The following is an 18,793-nucleotide window of genomic DNA, read 5'->3' on the forward strand; positions in this document are numbered from 1 at the left end:
CACTTTTTTAGGCATAGGTCAATTTGGGGATTTCAGGCTTCAGATTTTGCCTCCGTGACATGTCATCTGTCCGGCAAGTGGATGGAAAATATTTGAAATGTACATTAAGGTGTTTGCTACAGTTAAGATATCTGTTATGATTTAGATAATGCCTCTTCTGCACATTTCAACGTAACATTTCATGATAAAAATAGCAGCTTTGTAAGCAAACCCCCGTCACCTTCATCCAGCCCATATACCATGTGGAATGAAGACGGCACTCGGGTGGTCCACTCCTGTTTGCCAGATCTGAGCCACGAGCAGGCCATAACATGGCCACACGTCCGTCAAGAGTGGGCCGAATACACCAGAACTGGCCCCAGTCTGTGCCACTCTGGTGGGCTGGATTTAGCCCAGATTTCGGCCAGTATGGGCCGGATTAACACGTCTGGTGTGGGCCAGATTGTGCCTCAACCGTTTTGCTATCTGGGTTGCCCAAACAATCACGCTTGTTTCCACAATCTTGGGACACAGAAGTGCAGCTGTTCTTTTTTTTTTTCTCCAGCTTGACTCCGTAAAAGCACTTTTTAAGTCGATATATTAAAAATCTGGTTGTTGCCGTTTACAGTTCTCTATTCAATCACATTTTGGAGAGTCCCGCCCCCTTTTGGTTCCTCTCATGGGACCTTGAAAAACACATGTAAGGCATTTAATGGTGAGAGATGAATCATATTTTGATCTTGTTTGCATTGTACCATGAATTACACATATAATGTTGGTCAACAATGGCTCAGATTGAAAAGTCCTTGCTCACTCATAATAATACTACTACTACTACTAATAATAATAATAATACAGCAGAACACTTTGCAACAGTATGAGGAAGCCTCACCCTTTGTTTCAACGCTTGACAAGTTGTGTGCCAGGAGATCCACCTCACCCCGGAGCAAATGAATATTTGAGCCACGCCTCCTCTCCGCACACTGCATTCAAGCATTTTCGTGGAGCTTTTTCTCCACCCAATCTAAGTTTCCACAAAGCCTCGCCTCTTCAGAGGCAAAGCACGATACAATCAATGAGTCAGACTTCCCTCCTGATCACAGTCAATCTCTGCTATAAGCCACGAACACACAACAAGTTCTTTTTTAGGGGAGGTTTAAACCTAATCCCACCGCCGTCTCCCACATTTCTTTATTTCTCCATCTGATGTATGACCCTGTAATTCTTATTAAGGCCCTCTTACCTTACTCTGCACTGCGGTGAAATGAATGCTGTGGCAGAGGAGATTAGTTCATGGATGTGTGATTACAAACACAATAAATGTAATGCTGTGTGTGTGCGTGTGTGTGTGTGTGGTGGAATGCGGTTTCAGATGGAATTCCGGTTTCACACAGTGGCCAGCACAGCAGGAGAGCAAGTCCAAGATCTCTGAAGTCCTAAGTGAGGTTCCTCTCGCACGAAGACAAATTATCTTACCCGCTTATGAATCACCGGCAAAGCCAGCAGCACCCGCGCACATATTATCCCCTCCGATAACAAAGAGACAGAGAGTTAGAGGGAGACTGCGAAGTATCAACTAAATCAGAAGGTAAAGTTGGCAGACTTTCGAAATACCAGGAAATAAAATGTTGCCCAGAGGGCGACAAAATTCTGAGCCGAGCCCCACAGATTCAACCTAATCTTTTCTAATTTAAGAAAAAGAAAATCATGTCCTCGTGGCACACAGCTATCCAGGGAAGGGATGGTGATTTCAATCTCACTTGATTTCTACATCTTACCAGAAGAGCCTCAAAAGGATTATGCCTGAATATTTAAGATTGCTGTACATGGCGAGGGGTGGCTGTGAATAAGTATTTTTTGAGGGGAGGCGTGTACAACCCTGTCCTCTGTGCCTTTATTCCACATGAAGATGAATCTCACCTGATTTCACTCTCCTGCTTACATACATGCCTGTGTTTGCAGCCAGCACACACACACACACACACACACACACACACAACCTCTGCAAATAAACTGGAGTACAAAATGAAAAGGATTTTTTGATATGAACTGATGTAGCTGCTCAGTGGAGGTCCGGCGTGCATGTCTGTGTTTGTGTGCAGGGATTAGGAGTAGCATACAGATTTGAGTAGTTTGCCCCCAGCTGAAATCCTGCTCGACTCAAGCACTGGATGAGAGATGTCCTCTCTGGCGCACGAGGATGCCAAAATAAGAGCGGCCTTGTTTTTTGCGCATGTATGGCGGCATTCCTCCTTTCAAACCGGACAAAAACCACCCACTAACTTCTGGCTTTTTGCCTTTGATGCAATTGGCATTTGCTGGGTGTTCAGCGGCTGTGATGGAAACACAACACCTGGGCAGACACGTTCACTTCCACCCCTTTTTTCCAGGCACGGTGCTGTGACGTGGGTTTAAGTTAAGGACACTGGCTTGTTAACACTTGTCCATCTGTCTCGCATGGGCGCCATCTGACATGAGGCCACACAACGCTTCCCAGCTTTGCATCCTTGACCCAAGCAGTCACAGGGAGTGGCGTCTGTCCATTCAGGTGCAGCCAGAGGGTGGCTCTGGCTGCCTTCTACATAGACGGTGAATGTCGTGTGAAGGATGTTGCATTAGGTTTCCCAGAAAAAAAACAAAACAGATTCGGGTTCAGCGATGTCACCAAAGAGCGCTTCTGTCCTGTGCAAAGCAACGATTCCAGGAGCACATAATGGAATTAGAATGATGGAAATGTGCTGAACGGATGAATAATCAACTTTTTTTTATGACAAACCAAAGGATTTCCCTTAATAATTTGCACTCCCCCCAACAGCAGATCAGATATTTCATTTTACAGAACGACGAATCAATCGCGGCGCATGCATGAGAGAAGATAAAGTCGCCGAGTCTAAGTGTCAATCCCCGAGATTTGAAAGCCACCCAACTGTCACGTAAAAACACATTATTCGCCGCGGTAATGTGTTCTTTTTCGAGCGCGGCAATCTAAAATGCACACGGGGCAAACTGTGAGGGCAGTTTAAAGCTGTTTTCGAGGCTGTTTTTCGGGAAGTGTGGAAATCACGATGCGCGTCCGCGTGTCACGAGGAGTCGTTTGTATGCATGTTAGGCGCTTATTCGAGGCCACAAGGTAAAAAGCCAATTGGCATCCTTTTTATAGACGGTGGCGAGAAAAGCCGGTGTCAGCTCAATGAATATTCAGATGGAAGCAGAGCCTTGAGGGGACATGGAGCCGCACCAATCTTTTATCAGTCCTCCTCACAGCGCAGCCGCAACCTATTCACAGCAATCCAAATCTTTCTCTGTATCGCTGAATTCTTCCCTCCCTTTTCTTTTCTTCCCCCCCTTGTATCGCCGTATGCAGTGCATGCGGTGGAGTTACCGCGGTGTTCCTCTTCCTCTGCCTCGCTCCCTCCCTCCCGTGGCCCGTGCATTCTCCCGCGCAGGGGAATAATGAGAGCCAGCAGCGATGGGTGGCCACGTGCGTCGCATTGTATAGGAGCGCTGTGATTAATCGAGCTTGCCAAATGGAAAATGAAATGCCAGCGAGGCCACGCTGCTCAGAGGGGGCTGTTGGTGTTTGTTTGAGTGAGAAACAGAGATGAACACACATGATCGACTTCCTGACTTCTTCCAGGTCCTTGCTCTCGGCAATCTGCCAGAAGGGCTGCGGTCGCCCAACGGAAGAAGATGATCTTAATTGACTTGCCGGACTCCATTGGTGTACAGTCAGTGAACCTAGAAGGAAATAAAAAAAAAAAAAGTGTTCTTCCGCACCCTTCCCCCGCACCTCAATAATCACAGATGGATGAGCAATTTGAGCTCTGACAAGGACGAAAGAAGACAGAACGTGCCAGAAAAAAAAAAAAAGGGGCTGATGGAAAGCAACACCTCGCCAGGGACGGGTTCCTGTTTGTTATGTTGTCATCTTGACACTTTCTTTCAGCCTTTCGTGACTCAAAGTTTCAGAGCTGAGCAGACGCTTGACACCTTCAGCGAAAAAGGGCTGGAGGTGAAATGAAGCAACTGCACAGGACATCACACAATCTGTCTCATGCCTGCAGGAAGCTAAATGTCAACCACGCGCACCTTTAGGGACGCCAGAGAGTAAACATTCAAATTTCACCTGGTCTGTCCTGAAGGAACTGTTTGGCAGCAGCCTGCAAGCTCACATGATGGTTCCTCTGAGGGCTATAAAGATCCTTTAAAAAGACGGAGGAAAACACTGTAGGGGGCGGACGACCAAGCTGATCTTTATTTTGTGGAAAACTTAGCCTGGAAATTCTACCGTAAGCCATATTCACCCAGCGGCCATTTCCTTCCGACTTCACGGTCAGGACAGGAAGCTCCAGTGTAGACAGCGGTGTTCCAGGTCGCACGTCCCCCTAGATAACAACTAGCGTTAGCATTCAGCCCCTTCCAAGCTAATGTTGCTGTTTGATTGCGTTCAAGTAGATATGACAGGGGAAGTGTAAATTAATTGTAAAACACCAACAGATACCTTGGACACATTTATTTAAGCAAATGTAATCAAAAAGTCACGTTAGCTAGGATGTGACTGAATGCTAATGTTAGCTAATGGGTTATGAAATATGTGGTTTTATTTTCAAATATGGCCCGATGTCCCTCAAAATTCTCACTATTCATCATCTTTTCAGTCGATGATCAATTGCTAAGTGATTGATAACATTGTTGTTTGACTAAATCCTGCATGTTTTAATGTCTAGGTGTGTTTTGATATTTTAAAAATTAATTTATGCCTTACCTGTTGTATAGTGCAACACTGTAAGACATTTTATTTTGAAATATGGCTCGGTGTCTCGGTCATCTTTTCAGTTTATGATCAACCTGGAACGTTAGTTAATGGGACTACAAGGTATGTTGGTTTACCTCTGTCCTGCCTGATTCAAATTATCCGTCATCTTTCCATCAGGAAGTGGTGAAATATCTATTAGTACCCCTAATTTGAGTCCCCGTGTTGCACGGCTGGAACACAGCAGTATAACATCATCCCAGCATTTCAGCCTCCCACCACCAGCCTGGTGTTTGAGGAAAATGGCCGCCTTGTGAATATGGTCTATTATGGTTACGAATGAGGCGCAAAATCAGGCCTCACTTCACAACCACCTCTCCCAACCCGGCACAGACTTCTTTCTGTTCAGCAAGTAGGTTCCATTATTACACTGAGTACATCTTGCTTGGTTGAGGCCAAGAATAAACAGAAGATGATAGCATGAGAGGAGCCAGAGAGTCAGTTGTAGAACATAAACCACTCGTCATGGCTTTTCTATAAGCCTATCAAGCGGTAATGATATGCATTAACCCTCCGACAGTATATACGATGGGACAGCTGGTATACGACACAAGCTGCACTTTCATTTAACGTAATGTGCCATCAAGTCATTTCCTATACGGGGGCATTATATATAGTTGCGGGCGTCTGCTCGAATCCACAACTGTTTTATCGTTTGGAAATGTTGTGGGGATTACTCAGATTCCACATTTCATAATCCCATCATGGTCTTGCGCTCCTTCATTGTTGACATCGTTCTCCCAGCGACAAAACAAAACCTTGCCATTACCTATTAGATTACCCCGATGCCAAATGTGATTTAGGTCCCCTTTGAAATTTGCTCTCAAATGATAAGCTGGGAGTCCAATCCACCGCCAAAGAGGATGGAAGGGAGCGGTGTGCGCAACAGAAACAGAACATTAATCACTCGCACTCCTTTTCAGATGATTTTCAGACTTTTTTATCCCTGTATGTTAATACGGGTGCTCCCCTCAGGACGTATTCCCACTGATGGGAAGATGAAAACAAAACCCGTCAAGCGCGGCGAGCAAAGCTGCTCCGCGGTGTCCTTTGAAATCAGAGGTACAAATCAGGAGCGATGAGCAAACAAACCTCATTCACCTTCCAAAAAAAAACAAAAAAAAAACTGAAAAGACCTTTTCAATCAACTCTGAAGAGAATAATTCTTCAAGACATTTTCGACGGGGCCAAAGCCCTAATGTGTGCAGAGATAAAACACACAGCTCAATCTCATGGCCGCTCTAATACAGCGTAATGGAGAGAGTCAGGCTCTCAGCATGACAGCCAAGGATCCACCACGGCGATAGGCTAATGAAACAAAGAGCCCTAGGCGAGCTGTTATACCTTACAGGGGACGGGAGTGGAAGGGAAAAAAGAAGAAGAAGAAAAAAAACGTGCACTTAAAACAACACAGCTAATTTCAAATGCAGTTCTGAGAGTGAGGACCATATGTATCATGTGTTTAATGATGTGAACACCGTGTGAATACACAATAGGTCGCTCCATTGTGGATGTAGCACAGGAAGGACACGGGGGTTTGAAGAGGAACGCAGCCAAGATTGTGCCACAGATTGGAGCGATGCATGGCGCACACAAACACACACACACGAACACACACGTACACACACTATACTGTAATTACCCGTGGGTATTTGTACATATGGTGTGTGTGCGTGTGTGTACACTGGATACAAACACGTACACTTGCAACACATTCACTCCAATTCCCAGACCAGGCCACAATAAAAACCCCCACAACCCAGCATGGTTTACATTACTGCAGGCTTCCAGCTACAACGGAGCGGTGCCCTGACCCCCACAGCATCTGTAGCTGAACAGCAGGCCTGGCTAACAAACTGCCACAGAGGATGGAAGCAGGAGGCAGGCTGAGCTACTGATTGATCTGCAGGGTAATTGGCTGGGAGCCGCTGAAACAGCCAAAGGACATAAATATCAGCCATCCTGTTGGACGGCGAGGTAAGTTCCCGCGGAGCGATAAACTCTTGACTGGTTGTCCCCCGAGTGACGGCTTGCTGTCTGATAAGCTGGTGAACATTTTGTGCCGGGACTTCTCCGCCGGGCAGGAAGGAGCGAGGTGTGAAGTCAGAGGAGGGGCAGGACACGAGTCAAGGAAAGTAGAAGTAGGACAGGAAGAGGAAGAGAAGAAAGTATACCAGAGTGAATCACGGGAAGTTTTACCCACATGTCCCGCGGATTGTCCCGCTGGCGTGCTGGTGCTAGTCAATCGAGATGGCTTTAGTTTGGTTGGTAAATAATTCCAATATTTCATGACACTTAGCTCAATTAGAACCACTGACTCCTGTCTCTTAACTATTTACCAACCACACTCCAAGCTAGCTCACTGCTAACATACTAGCTGGCCAGAAACACCATCTTGCTCGTCAATTGCAATAATCACTGACACCTGTCTCCTGACGTTTTACAAATCACACTTCAACATCATACGTTATTAAATGATATGATGCAACACATAAGCTACGACTAAGTGTCCGCTGTTATGGTCTAACAACTCACAGGTACTGTTAATGTAGCTGGCTAGCTAACTGCTAACATGCTGAACATGCTAGTCGGTCTCAATAACTTAGCTTGCTTGCTAAATGAATTCACAGTTTCAAGACATGTAGCTCAGTTATACCACTGACTTCTGTATTTTTTTTTAAACATCACTTCAACAAAGGATTTTTATTTATTTGCTATTGGTCAACAAAGCCAATTTGTGTGTTGGAACTGATGGCAATAACATTTAAATTAATTATTTTTTAATGCTGAAGGTAATTGGGCACTGATGGCCTGTTCATGCCTAAAAGAATATAATGTATAAGTCATTTTTATGTGTGTTTCTTGGCCCTTACTACTTTTTTTTTTTTTTTTTTTTTTTAGCAATGTTGCCACATTCACAGATCCCTGCTATTAACTTGGTAGGTACAATGTTTTAATTCCAAGTAGAAATAATAATAAGAAAGCTATGAGAAACAGGAAACAGGTTGTGATAAACTTGAACTACCCCTTTTTAATGTGGGCATTTTATAGTTGCAAAACCTGAATTTCCTGCAGCACCACAGAAAGCATTTAAAAAAACATATGCGTGGACGTCTCCCTTCACATGGGTCTGGTGAATAACACACAGAGAGCATGAGCCCAGGGATGTCGAGGAGAGAAGAAAAGAGGCAGTGTTCGTTGAGAAAACGAGAGACAGAGAGATGAGTGAGGAGAGCGAGGGGTGCGATCGACCTCTTTCCCAGCTGCAAGAGGTGTGCCTGCAATGCTAACTCGCTACCATCCATCCCATTTTGCTAAAACAGAGGCAGTGTGGAGGGAAGGGCGTCTTCGGCCGGGCTCAAATGCAGCAAATGTCATTCTTTTCGAGTGCAGGGGATTTCTTTTTGATATGATGCCGATGTAGGCAGCCAGGAATCAAAAACACACAACGCCAGGTGTTTCACAAAGGGATTCTAAAAAGAGAGAGAGCCTGTTTCTTCAAATACACGTTCCTTCGTCCAAACCGCTATCAGCTTTTTACAGTTGAAATAAGTCACACAGGGGGAACTCACCTACACTCAACATATTTTCTCGGTTGAAGACCATCGGATGATCAGAGAAACAGTAGGCGGCAACAAACAATCAGGGAGAAAACTCCCAGAGAGAACGTTGCTCACACTGTAGGGAGCACTAATGACAATGAGCATTAGAGCAAAACATTGGAAGGAGGATCTTTATTTTTTGTGATTTATCAACTCACTCAGGCAAACGCACTTTCCTCCCTGAGATCTAGGGAACACGCCAGAGATTGCACCACATTATGGATGCTCAATGATGGTTAAAATAATTCAAACGATTATTTATTAATTATTTATTGGTTAAATACTGAAATTACTGAAATTACAGTGATGTAACGTGATTACTCTTTTTAACAGTCAATTTCTTTGACCTTTAAATATAATTCAACTCAAAAAACAACACAAAATGTTAATATATAGTAATATTATATAACATAACAAACATAAGGACTTATTTTAATGTACTACGTGGAATTTAAACCATTAAAACTAAAACCATTTAATGCCGACGCCTCTATGACCTACAGAAGTGAGACCATCAGGAAGAAGATTGGCTATTTCTATATAATGATTATATTTATAATTAATGGCTATCACCGGGTCAGATGCCGACTCATCCGGGTCAAAAAAGTCATTAAAATTTAAGCTCTTTCTTTAATGGCGGAGTGCAGAGGATGAAATACAGCTGCTCTGTAGCCTGTCGTACAGCACAGCACTGAAACCTTCTTTCCTTTCGTGTCTCCATTGTCATACAACAGCTTTAAATCTTACAAAGCCACTAATAGACACAAAAACTCATCACCACGCATGCTGCAAACAGCTGCGTTGTGTCTTGATTATTCCGTTTTCATAACAGTTGAAAGCCAGAACTGTAATTGAAAAGTAAAATTCAGCGAATCGCCCGGCCCTGCGCCACATGAGACTCCTCTCTTCCACTTCCACTCATGAATTCCATCTACCTTTCCTCTGTGCTCCTTTGTGATTCTGAACCTCGACCAGTGTTGGGCCATGGAAAATTAAATTCTGCTCTGAGTGCCTGGGGTGCTGTACCGGTGTGGGACAACGTTTTGACAATGTTTTTAATGGATTAAGGTTGAGAGATGTCACAAGAGAAGGACCCAGGCTGCATCTCACAAGCTCAGTTTACACTGCAGGACGTCTGTTTAAATGTCGGTAACTTCTCAGTAAGCAGCTTGAAAGAATATATACGTTTTTCCTTAATATCTGGCAGTTGGCACAATCATCCAATCAGAAGTATGAAAGACTTAGGTTACCAACCAGGAGAGAACTGTCAGTCATCTGTTATGTGACCTGACTGATATTAAAGCAAATACCTGTCAAGACTATCTGTTCCTCAATGACAGAAGCACAACTGTACTCTATGTACTAGGTAATTGTCACTCTATTTTTCCTTTGTTTCATCACAATTTTGAACTGCTTCACTGCTTCACTTGGTATTCACCATCTTACGTTATTGTCAAAAAATATATGCACACTTTTCCAACAAAGTAAAATACCAAGATAGCAAAACACTTGAATGATGCTCAGCTGGATTTCTCATTTATCCCGTCTGTTATTAAATTGAGATTTCAGAGTAAGAGCCTCAGATCTAACTCTCTAGGTACCGCTGTCTCATCTTATTACTTAGGTTTGTGTTAAATTCTGCCCTAAAAATCCAGCAAATGAAAACCATCATGAAATACCACATGCTTCCTGCCAGTCCCGTGAATGTCAATGACTTTGTCAAACACCATTCTGCAAATTCAGAGGGTGCCAATCAACAGAAAGCAGCTCAAACCTTTAAATGTCGGGTGTTGCCACTGGCGAATGACTCTGGAGGTAGATGTGAAACCCGGGAAGTCGCTGAACTTTCTGTCCGGCTCCAGCGGTGGCGCCGTCCGCCAAAGTCCACGAGCGTAGATTCGATCTCCACAGTTCAATTTCCAATTTTCCAGTTTGAGCCCATCTAGGTTCAATCTCATGGCCCTGCCTCCATTATGATAGGCCCATATATCCTATCCCAGTCATAATCTTAAATGCCATTTGAGTCACTTCATCGCACAAAGATTCTCGGTCCACTTAGAGCTCAGTTGAGCTATAAGGCAGATCAATCAGTGTCATCTTTATCATAGACTCATTAGTCATTAGTCATAAAACATACAGAGGAAGTGAAGGTGGAGGGAAGGAACTGCATGCTGACCAGTTTCTTTTTCACATTTCAAAATAGAGATCAGTTGTTTGCCCTGGTGATGAATATTAGTTTGTGTTCGGCAAAATCTGCATCATTTTCTCATTAAAATGACAAATGAATGCATCTTGACAAACCATTCCCCACAACCTCTTAACCAAATGTGTAGATTATCAACTAGCAACGACACAAATCCAATTCATTTGCGTAATTTTTCTCGGAGCAACATAGCTTCTTGTTCAAATGTGTCCACAGAGCCACAAAAGAAGTAGCTGCAGCCCTAATCAGCCCTATAAGCATACTGTGTGTGTACATCCCCTCCCCACACAATGCATGCAGTGAAGGAGCAATAAATCACAGGTCTTTGGATCAAGGAAAAGCACAAATTCAGTCTGATCCTCTATACAGCAGCATCTGCCTCACTGGCGGGTCTTGGCTCTGCAGAGAGCCAACGATCTTAGTGCAGGAGGCGGGGGAAGTTGCAGCCTTTTATTTGCTCTGGCTTTGGCTTAAGGTGCTGAAACACCACTTAATCTACCGGTCCACAGGGTGCTAAGGTCACAGCGCCCTAGGACGACCTGAAAAGCAGAATGCTGCTCAAATTCCCCCACAGACTTGCACACACACAAAACACACAGAAATGTGCACACAATGGTTTCTCAAGACAGCAATCCCTCCCCAAACACACACACATCCTGTTTTCAGCTATTCTACAGCAGTTTTGTGTGTCTATACTATAAGACTGCTTCTGGAAAAAAGCCTCGTCACTGACCTTCAGATATGATGTGAATATAGGGGAGGGAACTTCACATGTGTACGTTTTCCATTTGAATCACCACACTAATGAAAAAAGCAGATACACACTTGCTCAAGTGACCACTTCTAAATCATTGCTCCACCATGAACTCTAGCATGGTGGTGGTAGACACACTCAATAACAGTGCATCGATGTGCGCTGAAAAGAAGAGTTAAACGTTTTTTTTTTTTTTAACAGGTTTACTCATTTTCTTGGCAATAATTAGATGTGATGTTCAGCTCCACTTCCATGTCACTGCAGTAAAAGTAGAGTCAGTGTCAACAACCAGTTACCTTAGCTTAACCTAGACAATGACCGGTTCCAAAAACCAAAAAAGCTGGACTTCCTGGATGTTAAACTACCCTGATCTTCCGTGTTGTGTGGTCCATAGAGCATGCCCGCTAGAGACTTCTGCTGACCAAGCGAGCTAACTAGCGGGCTAACTTCTGGTTTAGCACCTGGCCAACTTAAAAGGAAATAAAATGATACAATCTGGTGGCTCTTCTGGACTTTCCAAATAGTTTTGGAATGAGTAGCTTAAATTCTGTAGCGCAAGTCATTTTGGGAGGGTTGTATAGACACTTCTTTCATAACGTAAGGAATGTAAGGAAAAAAGTATTTTTCAGTGTTAGGATGGCGCCTATAGAGAGCTGCACGAGCTGGGACGATGACTCACTCGGGAGTCCACACTTGTTTGACAGGCAGAGGTATTTCCTGACTACAGAGTGAGCTACACTCCTTCAGTCAGGTAACTAAAGTGAGTCACGCATGCAGCCTGCCAGACGGACTCCACAGCCCGGTGAGCTATTCGTGCACGGATCCTCACTCAGCTGCTACACATTCTCGTCGTAGCTGATTTAATTCAACAGAAATACATTTAGACGCATGATTTTCAACTTTAGAACCCGTGCAAAAACAAGGTATGGCGTATTCTGTGGAAGGATAAAAGGACTGGTGTAAAAAAAAGAAAAGAAAAAAAAGTTTCTGTGACACAAGAAGACCAAAACAAAACTTTGAGGCATCTGGGTGTAATTTGTTTGACAAGTAAATTGCGCATCATATCGCTTCTGCAGCCAAGTTCACTTCTCATCTCTAGAGCCTCTCCAGCAGCATCTCTTCCTTCCTCCAAAGCCACATTTAAATTAAATGCATGGCCTTCGCAGGCTGTAAGTGCTCGGCTGAAGCTCCTCGACGTATAATCAAACGATACCGGATATTGTGAGATTCCAGTCACCGCTTCATCCATTCACTGGCGGCTGTACTAACCGTATTAGTCATCAAGAGCGCGAGGCTCTGAAAGGACACTGGCAGAATGTGAAGGAGAGGCAGCAGAGTTTTTATCTCTCCGCTCCTAAAATGACTGAGCAGAGAGAGTAAGAGGAGCTGATTCATGGCACCTTTGTTGCCTCTTTTTTTGTCACCCCCCCACTCTCCCATTCATCGGGCGAGGGCTGCGCGAATTAACGCGGTTAGCCGAGCAGCTGCAGATGTGAGGCGCTATTCACACAGCCAGATTTTCCGAGTATCAAGCCGAGTGAATTCAGGACTTTAATCTTCTTTAATTATGTAAATCATATGCCACAGATATTTCCTGTCAAGTTGAGAGGCAGAGCTTTTTTTTCCTACCCTCTCTCCCTTTCCGCAAGTTTTCAATGAGACTCCCGAGAGAAGCGGGTGGGGGCAAACAACACTTCAACTGCGTGTTACAGAAAGAAAAAACACGTGGTCCCGATTCTCCATCTACGACTGTCAGGGCCGGAGGGAGCAATTGATCCTTCTTGTGTAGTTATTATATTTATGTATTTTGGAAGTTACAGTGTGATGCAATTTAGTCAAATCCATTAGAGATTGCAACTTTGCTATCTAGTCCTCACTTCACTGGGAATCCTGGATCTTTTTAATAATTACACACAATCATACATATCATATTCCATTTCAGCCCCCACGTCTCCCTAAATCATTCGCACTAGACCTTAAAGTGCTCCTTTTAGAAATAGTTCGAGCTTTGGACCAGGACAGGCTAGTGTTAGCCGGTTCACACGCCAACTGCCATGCAAGCGATGATTTTAGTGTCCGGTAAATGTTCAGCTCAGTTACGCTTGCTGTACATTAGAGTAGTTACTAAGTGACTTACTGTAGCACTGCTGCTACAGAGCATCAAAAAACCCACAATACATGGTGTATTTCCGAATAAAACTTTAAATCAAAGCTGGCAGAGCACCTGACGTGTGTGACATAGCTGCAGGATTATGGATCCATGCCTTGGCAGAAGGAAATATCCATAACACAGGGAATATCCACACCTGACACTGTCAATTCATGGTTTGCTTTCTTTGTGCTCCGCGGTTTTTTTTTCTTCTTTAGAACTCCTCCGGTTTTACCTTCGTGTAGTTTTACATTGACTTTCTCTGACAGATATCAGAAGAGAAGAAGTGCTTCTGCTTAACAACCCATGTGATGAAGTCCTTCACTTCACCCCTCAGTAGATTTCAGTGCCATTGACGGCTCTTCTTCACCCTAATTTCCCATGAACATGCGCACAAAAGCCTTGAGAGGTAAATCCATACTCCCTCTTCACCTCTTTTCAGTATCCCCGCAGCTAGTAGCATGTTTCTCGGATGAGAGGTCGATGCACCGCGTAAGCGTCCCTCATATAAACAATGACACACTTAAATCTCCAGCGGTAAAATATCCCTGAAGGTGCAGCGGATGTGGAGACAAATTGGCACGCTGCTCGTGTTTCCCTGGCACCGTGCCTTTCAAGCCTCGAACGCGCTGAAAAAAGTTGACAGTGTTATTAAAACCAGTCAAGTGTAGGTGAAGGAATATTAAATCACGGCCGTGCCCTGATTCCTTGTCATCAATCCTCACGCCGCTCCAGTAATGGGATCCTCAACCAAAGACGAGGCAAATTAAAGAAGCCAGTGTTTTACACACAACCGTAATAGCCACGATTGTGTTCGACAATACCCATTAGTTTGCTGCCTCTTTCGGGCCCCCTGCAAACCGAGAAGCGGTGCTGCTGAACTGAAAAAAAAAAACCCCTGACACTGCTCCACATCACTCCAATAGGGAAGAGAGAAAAAACAAGAAATAACACAAGACTGTCCCAGCCAATGACAGCATATTGCCAATGGAAATGGTGAGTGTGTGCAGACAGACAATCGATAAAACTGCGAGAAGGCTCCCACACGGGCGAGTTCCCTGGATGATGTTTGTTATTCATTTGGAGCCTCGCTGTTGTGAGCTATGTAACATGGTTACGGAGGATGTGGGGGGGGACATGAACTGACAAGAGCAGGGGAAGGAAGGGAGAAACAACCACGAGAACCGTACCTGCAGTGAAGTTGTAACTCGCCGAAAATCCCACCGCTTCCAGCTCGCCGTCCGTAACAAATTTTATCCACAGATATCGGCCGCTACTCCTGATATCGGGCGGGCTGTGCTGGCCACAGTAGCGTCCGAGCATTGGGGAGAAGCCAAACGGTCCATCCCGGACCTCGATGTTGTCAAATTTACATTCCCAAGAGGACTCGATTGAATAAGTCTCCTCGAAGTGCAGATCGATGCACTGCCTTGGGGGGGCTGGAAGACACAATGCAAATAATTACCACCTAGCACCAGGCAAGGGAGTGAGATATTAGTCATGCTTTTCCACTGACGAACGTTTCTGCTTGTTTCATTATCAGCACGCCCACGCGTTCAATACCCGACCCTGGCTGTTAGTCAGTTCATCTCTAAAACACCGGAGCCGTGATGGGCTCCAGCTTCTGCACGCACATCGGTGATTCTTTTAACCTTATTATCTTCTCTGATCAATCACAACTCAGCTCTCAATTTGAAAAACAGCAGCCTGAAGTAGCCTCTCACTGTCTCTCACACGCCAATACATCTCATCAGCCCCCCCCTCCAGGATAACCCCAGGACTGCTCCAGCTCCAGGTAAATAAATTGCCTGATCTCCTCGCCTTTTTTCTCACCGCCACGCCACGCCTGAAGAGAATATTTACCTTCAAGGATGTAAACACACTCTGTGTCTGGGGGGTATTTGTTTGGGTAGTTGGGAGACGTGAAGAGCCCTCCTTCCGGTTCCTTCACCCACGTTCCACATTGACCTGCAGGCTTCACTCCAGAGTTGTTTTTCACTGAAACATGCGCAGCATAAAAGACAGAGAGGTAAAAAGTGAGGGATTAGAGCTCTGAAGCAGGGGATGGGCGTTCAGGGAGTCAAAGATGCACGACTGCGGGCGATGGAGATTTACCTGCTGTATCCTTCCTTGTTGCCCCAGACAACCCAAGTATGAGAAGACTTGCAACAACTGTAAAACAACAAAAAAACAAAAAATACATTTTTGATGATGTGTGTTTTTTTTCCTGTTGTTGTCTCTGGTGTGTGCACTGCTTGATTTCAGCAGGGGGAGGGTTGAGTCAGAGTGGATTTCATGTGCTGTACACCAATGCTATGCTAATGCTAAAGCTGTCCAGGAAACAGCACACAATACTTAAATTAGTCACAACAAAGGGCAATTTTTTATAAATAGATTATCAACAATGGGGATCTCTATTATCTGTAACATAAAGAATAAAAGCATTTGCAGTGCTTACAGACTCCAAAACAAAACAAAACAAAAACGCAAAGCATCACCTGTCCGCCTGAATTGTAACTTTTTGCACACCTATGACTTTCATCCGCAATAAGCCTGCACCAGACTCTGTTTAAAAAAAACAGCGTTTTTAAGAACTACTTGATAAAACTGCATAAAAATACGATTCAAAATGATAACCGAGATATTTCCATCACGAGTTCACACAAAGCAGTTGAATGAATGAGTATGCTCTCCAAGAAAACAATATAAAAAAAATTACATCCTTTTTTAAAATTCAAAAACTTACAGTGTGACCTTCAACAGTGAGTTTACAGGTTGCAGGATGCAGCATGTCTGTGCTGTGTGACACCTCCTGGCAGTTGTGCTCACGCCAGGAAATCACTATTCTGCTTTTTTTTCTGCTCTCAGTTCTGATCTGTTGCTCTCATATTCAAGGATCACTATACTTTTTTTTTTTTTTTTTTTTTTTTTTTTCGTGCGAGCTCGAAAGAGCGGCGACGATGATCTTACCGTGATGGAAGCTGTGCCCATGTACCATGTCTGTTCCTTTCACAAACGGCTTCAGGCTCAACTAATTCCATTTAGATCGTGGAATACTTGAAGAAGAGAAAAAAAAGAAGGACAAAAAAAAAAAACAAGGTATGTGAGGAGGAGAGTTTTCACACCATGCGACGCAACCTCGCGTCAAACGACTTCCCTTCTTCGTGAGAAATCTTCAGCTGGGACTGGAAGGAAAAGAGAAGAAGAAGAAAAAAGAAAGAAAAAAGGAAATCCGTGCAGATGTGTCTCATCAACTAATCACCAGTTTCATATAAAACCAAAAACAGTTCTAAACACTCGCCCGATTTCCATCCAAGCGTTTCTAAAACCCTTTGGTGCCTTTGGTGCACTGAAAGGATTAATAGTCCCGTCATCAGCCCTCCACCAACCGCTCCACCTTTGCAGTCTTCTTTTTGGAAAATATCATGGACAGCCTTTGCTTTTTGTCCTCTTTCGGTCCCTTTATCAGGAGAGGGGGTCCTTCAGGAGCGGGGGGAACCGCGCAACACTCATCTCTGCAGCGTTTCTCGCTCTCCTCTCCTCTGGTGCGTAAAGATCCGCCGGGGAAAAAAGACGTCCGAGACGAATCAAGTGGATTCTCGTTCGGCTTTCATGTGTCGCTTTCTTCATAAAAGAAAGGAAAAGAAAAAGGAAAAAAAAGAAAGGAAAAGAAAGCGGTCAGTGTTGCTGCGAGCGCATCCCTCTTGCGTGTCCGTCTGCGTCTGTCTTGGCTTCTCTCAACTGGAGAGTCCCCGCAGCCAGCAGGAGTTAATGTATAATCTCTCCCTCCTCCTCCTCCTCCTCCTCCTCCTCCTCCTAGTCCTCCTCCTAGTCCTCCTCGTCCTCCTCCTCCTCTTCCCGCTCAGTCCTCACGCGCTTTTTGCCGCACGCGTTTTGCAAAAACTTCTCCAGGATAGGACTCCATCCCCAAACACACGTGAGCGCGCAATTTACAAAAGTAGAGGAGGCAGAGCTGGTGTTTGAACATGGAGAGGCAATGAGATGAGCAATGATGAGCAAGCGGCAGCAGGAGAGGAATCGAACATGCGTCTCCATCAGAGCCTGTCTCTCATCCTGGTTTTGCTCATCCACTGTTAAAGCTTTGGTTTTTTGGGGGGTTTTTTTGTTTTGTTTTTTTTGCCAAAACCACATAAAGACTCCAGTTTTTTATGTGTACAAGTACAACATGGCAACAGGACTCTCCAATTAAAGGAACGGAGAGCAGTGAAGTAGGTGGAGAAGCTGCATTCAAGTGTCCACCCCCCCCCCCCCCCCACACACACACACACACTCTACTTTTTCCTGATGTGTGAGTATCAGGGTGTGTGTGTGTGTGTGTGTGTGTGTGTGTGTGTGTGTGTGTGCTTGCAGTGTGTAGTCACCCTCACACACCTGATGACAAAGCTGATCAGAGGGTGCCCAGGGACAAGTCAGGGGCTCGGGCTCCCAAAAATAGTCTTGGCACCCAGCAGACAATATCCATCTTCAGATACTCCTGCTGCAGAGCAGAGGCAAGTCTTGGACTGGCTCCACTCCCCCCTCTGTGTGCACACTAATGTCACTGGTTAGCGTTTGGATCGGCTTAAAAACACACAACCGCCTTGGTAGTGGATGCTTGTTATGCCCATGACGGACTTGAGTACAGTGACTTTGTCTGTCCTCTCTCCCCCAGTCTCTTGAGATTTCCAAGATAAAGACCTGCTATCGTCTCCAACGTCCTCCTCTTAATTACATCCTGTCCCAGAGATTGGCCTCTTACTCACCACTCCAAAAGTGGAGGGTTTTTATAGCAGGTAATGCGGACGCCACGCTGACTCCGAGAATCCATGTGGGAGTGGGGGAAATCTCGGAACTCTTTTCACCTAATAGGCTCCCGCTAATCTGTTATACAGAGTTATTTAATGGACTTGGGATTTGGACCCCCTCAACGTGAAATCTGGAGCTTAGCCAGTCACTTTCTTGCTACTTGCACAATCAAGTCCCATGAAGCTTGAAGCCTGCAGCGTGGCGGCGAGGGGCCCCCGCTCCGCCTTTCTCTCAAATTTCACAAACACAACAAAAGGAGACGGCCAGAAAGAATTTAAAATGTCAATTTTTTTTCTGTCTGCAAAGGCAAAAGCCCATTATAGATCTTAAAGTCTGGGGAAGGATGTCGGTAATATCTGCGCCAAAAATACAATGCAGTGCTCGAAGCTCGTTATTGATTTACAGTGGTGCTGCTGCGGCGCTGTCTGACAACTTTATAAGCACGGCACCACACGTTTCTGATGGGTAAACTCGGAGATAAAGCGGC

General features: G+C 44.7%; 1 protein-coding gene across 4 annotated transcripts in view; it reads right to left on the reverse strand.

Moving 5' to 3' along the window:
* The window catches only part of neto1l (neuropilin (NRP) and tolloid (TLL)-like 1, like), a 70,325-nt gene extending 52,648 nt beyond the window's left edge, over nucleotides 1-17,677 (reverse strand). For 2 of the 4 annotated variants that reach the window (XM_037079746.1, XM_037079744.1), the window contains exons 1-4: nucleotides 16,471-17,676; nucleotides 15,616-15,672; nucleotides 15,364-15,498; nucleotides 14,691-14,939 (exon numbers count right to left, since the gene is read on the reverse strand). In XM_037079746.1, the coding sequence (XP_036935641.1) occupies nucleotides 14,691-14,939; nucleotides 15,364-15,498; nucleotides 15,616-15,672; nucleotides 16,471-16,498 (469 nt within the window). In that variant the 5' untranslated portion in view covers nucleotides 16,499-17,676. Of the gene's footprint in view, nucleotides 1-14,690; nucleotides 14,940-15,363; nucleotides 15,499-15,615; nucleotides 15,673-16,470 lie in introns of all 4 variants that reach the window. The other 2 variants (XM_037079743.1, XM_037079742.1) reach the window with 2 other exon arrangements.
* Between the last annotated feature and the right edge of the window lie 1,116 nt (nucleotides 17,678-18,793).

Source organism: Acanthopagrus latus, chromosome 19 (genome assembly GCF_904848185.1).
Source record: "Acanthopagrus latus isolate v.2019 chromosome 19, fAcaLat1.1, whole genome shotgun sequence".
NCBI classification, from domain to species: Eukaryota; Metazoa; Chordata; class Actinopteri; order Spariformes; family Sparidae; genus Acanthopagrus; species Acanthopagrus latus.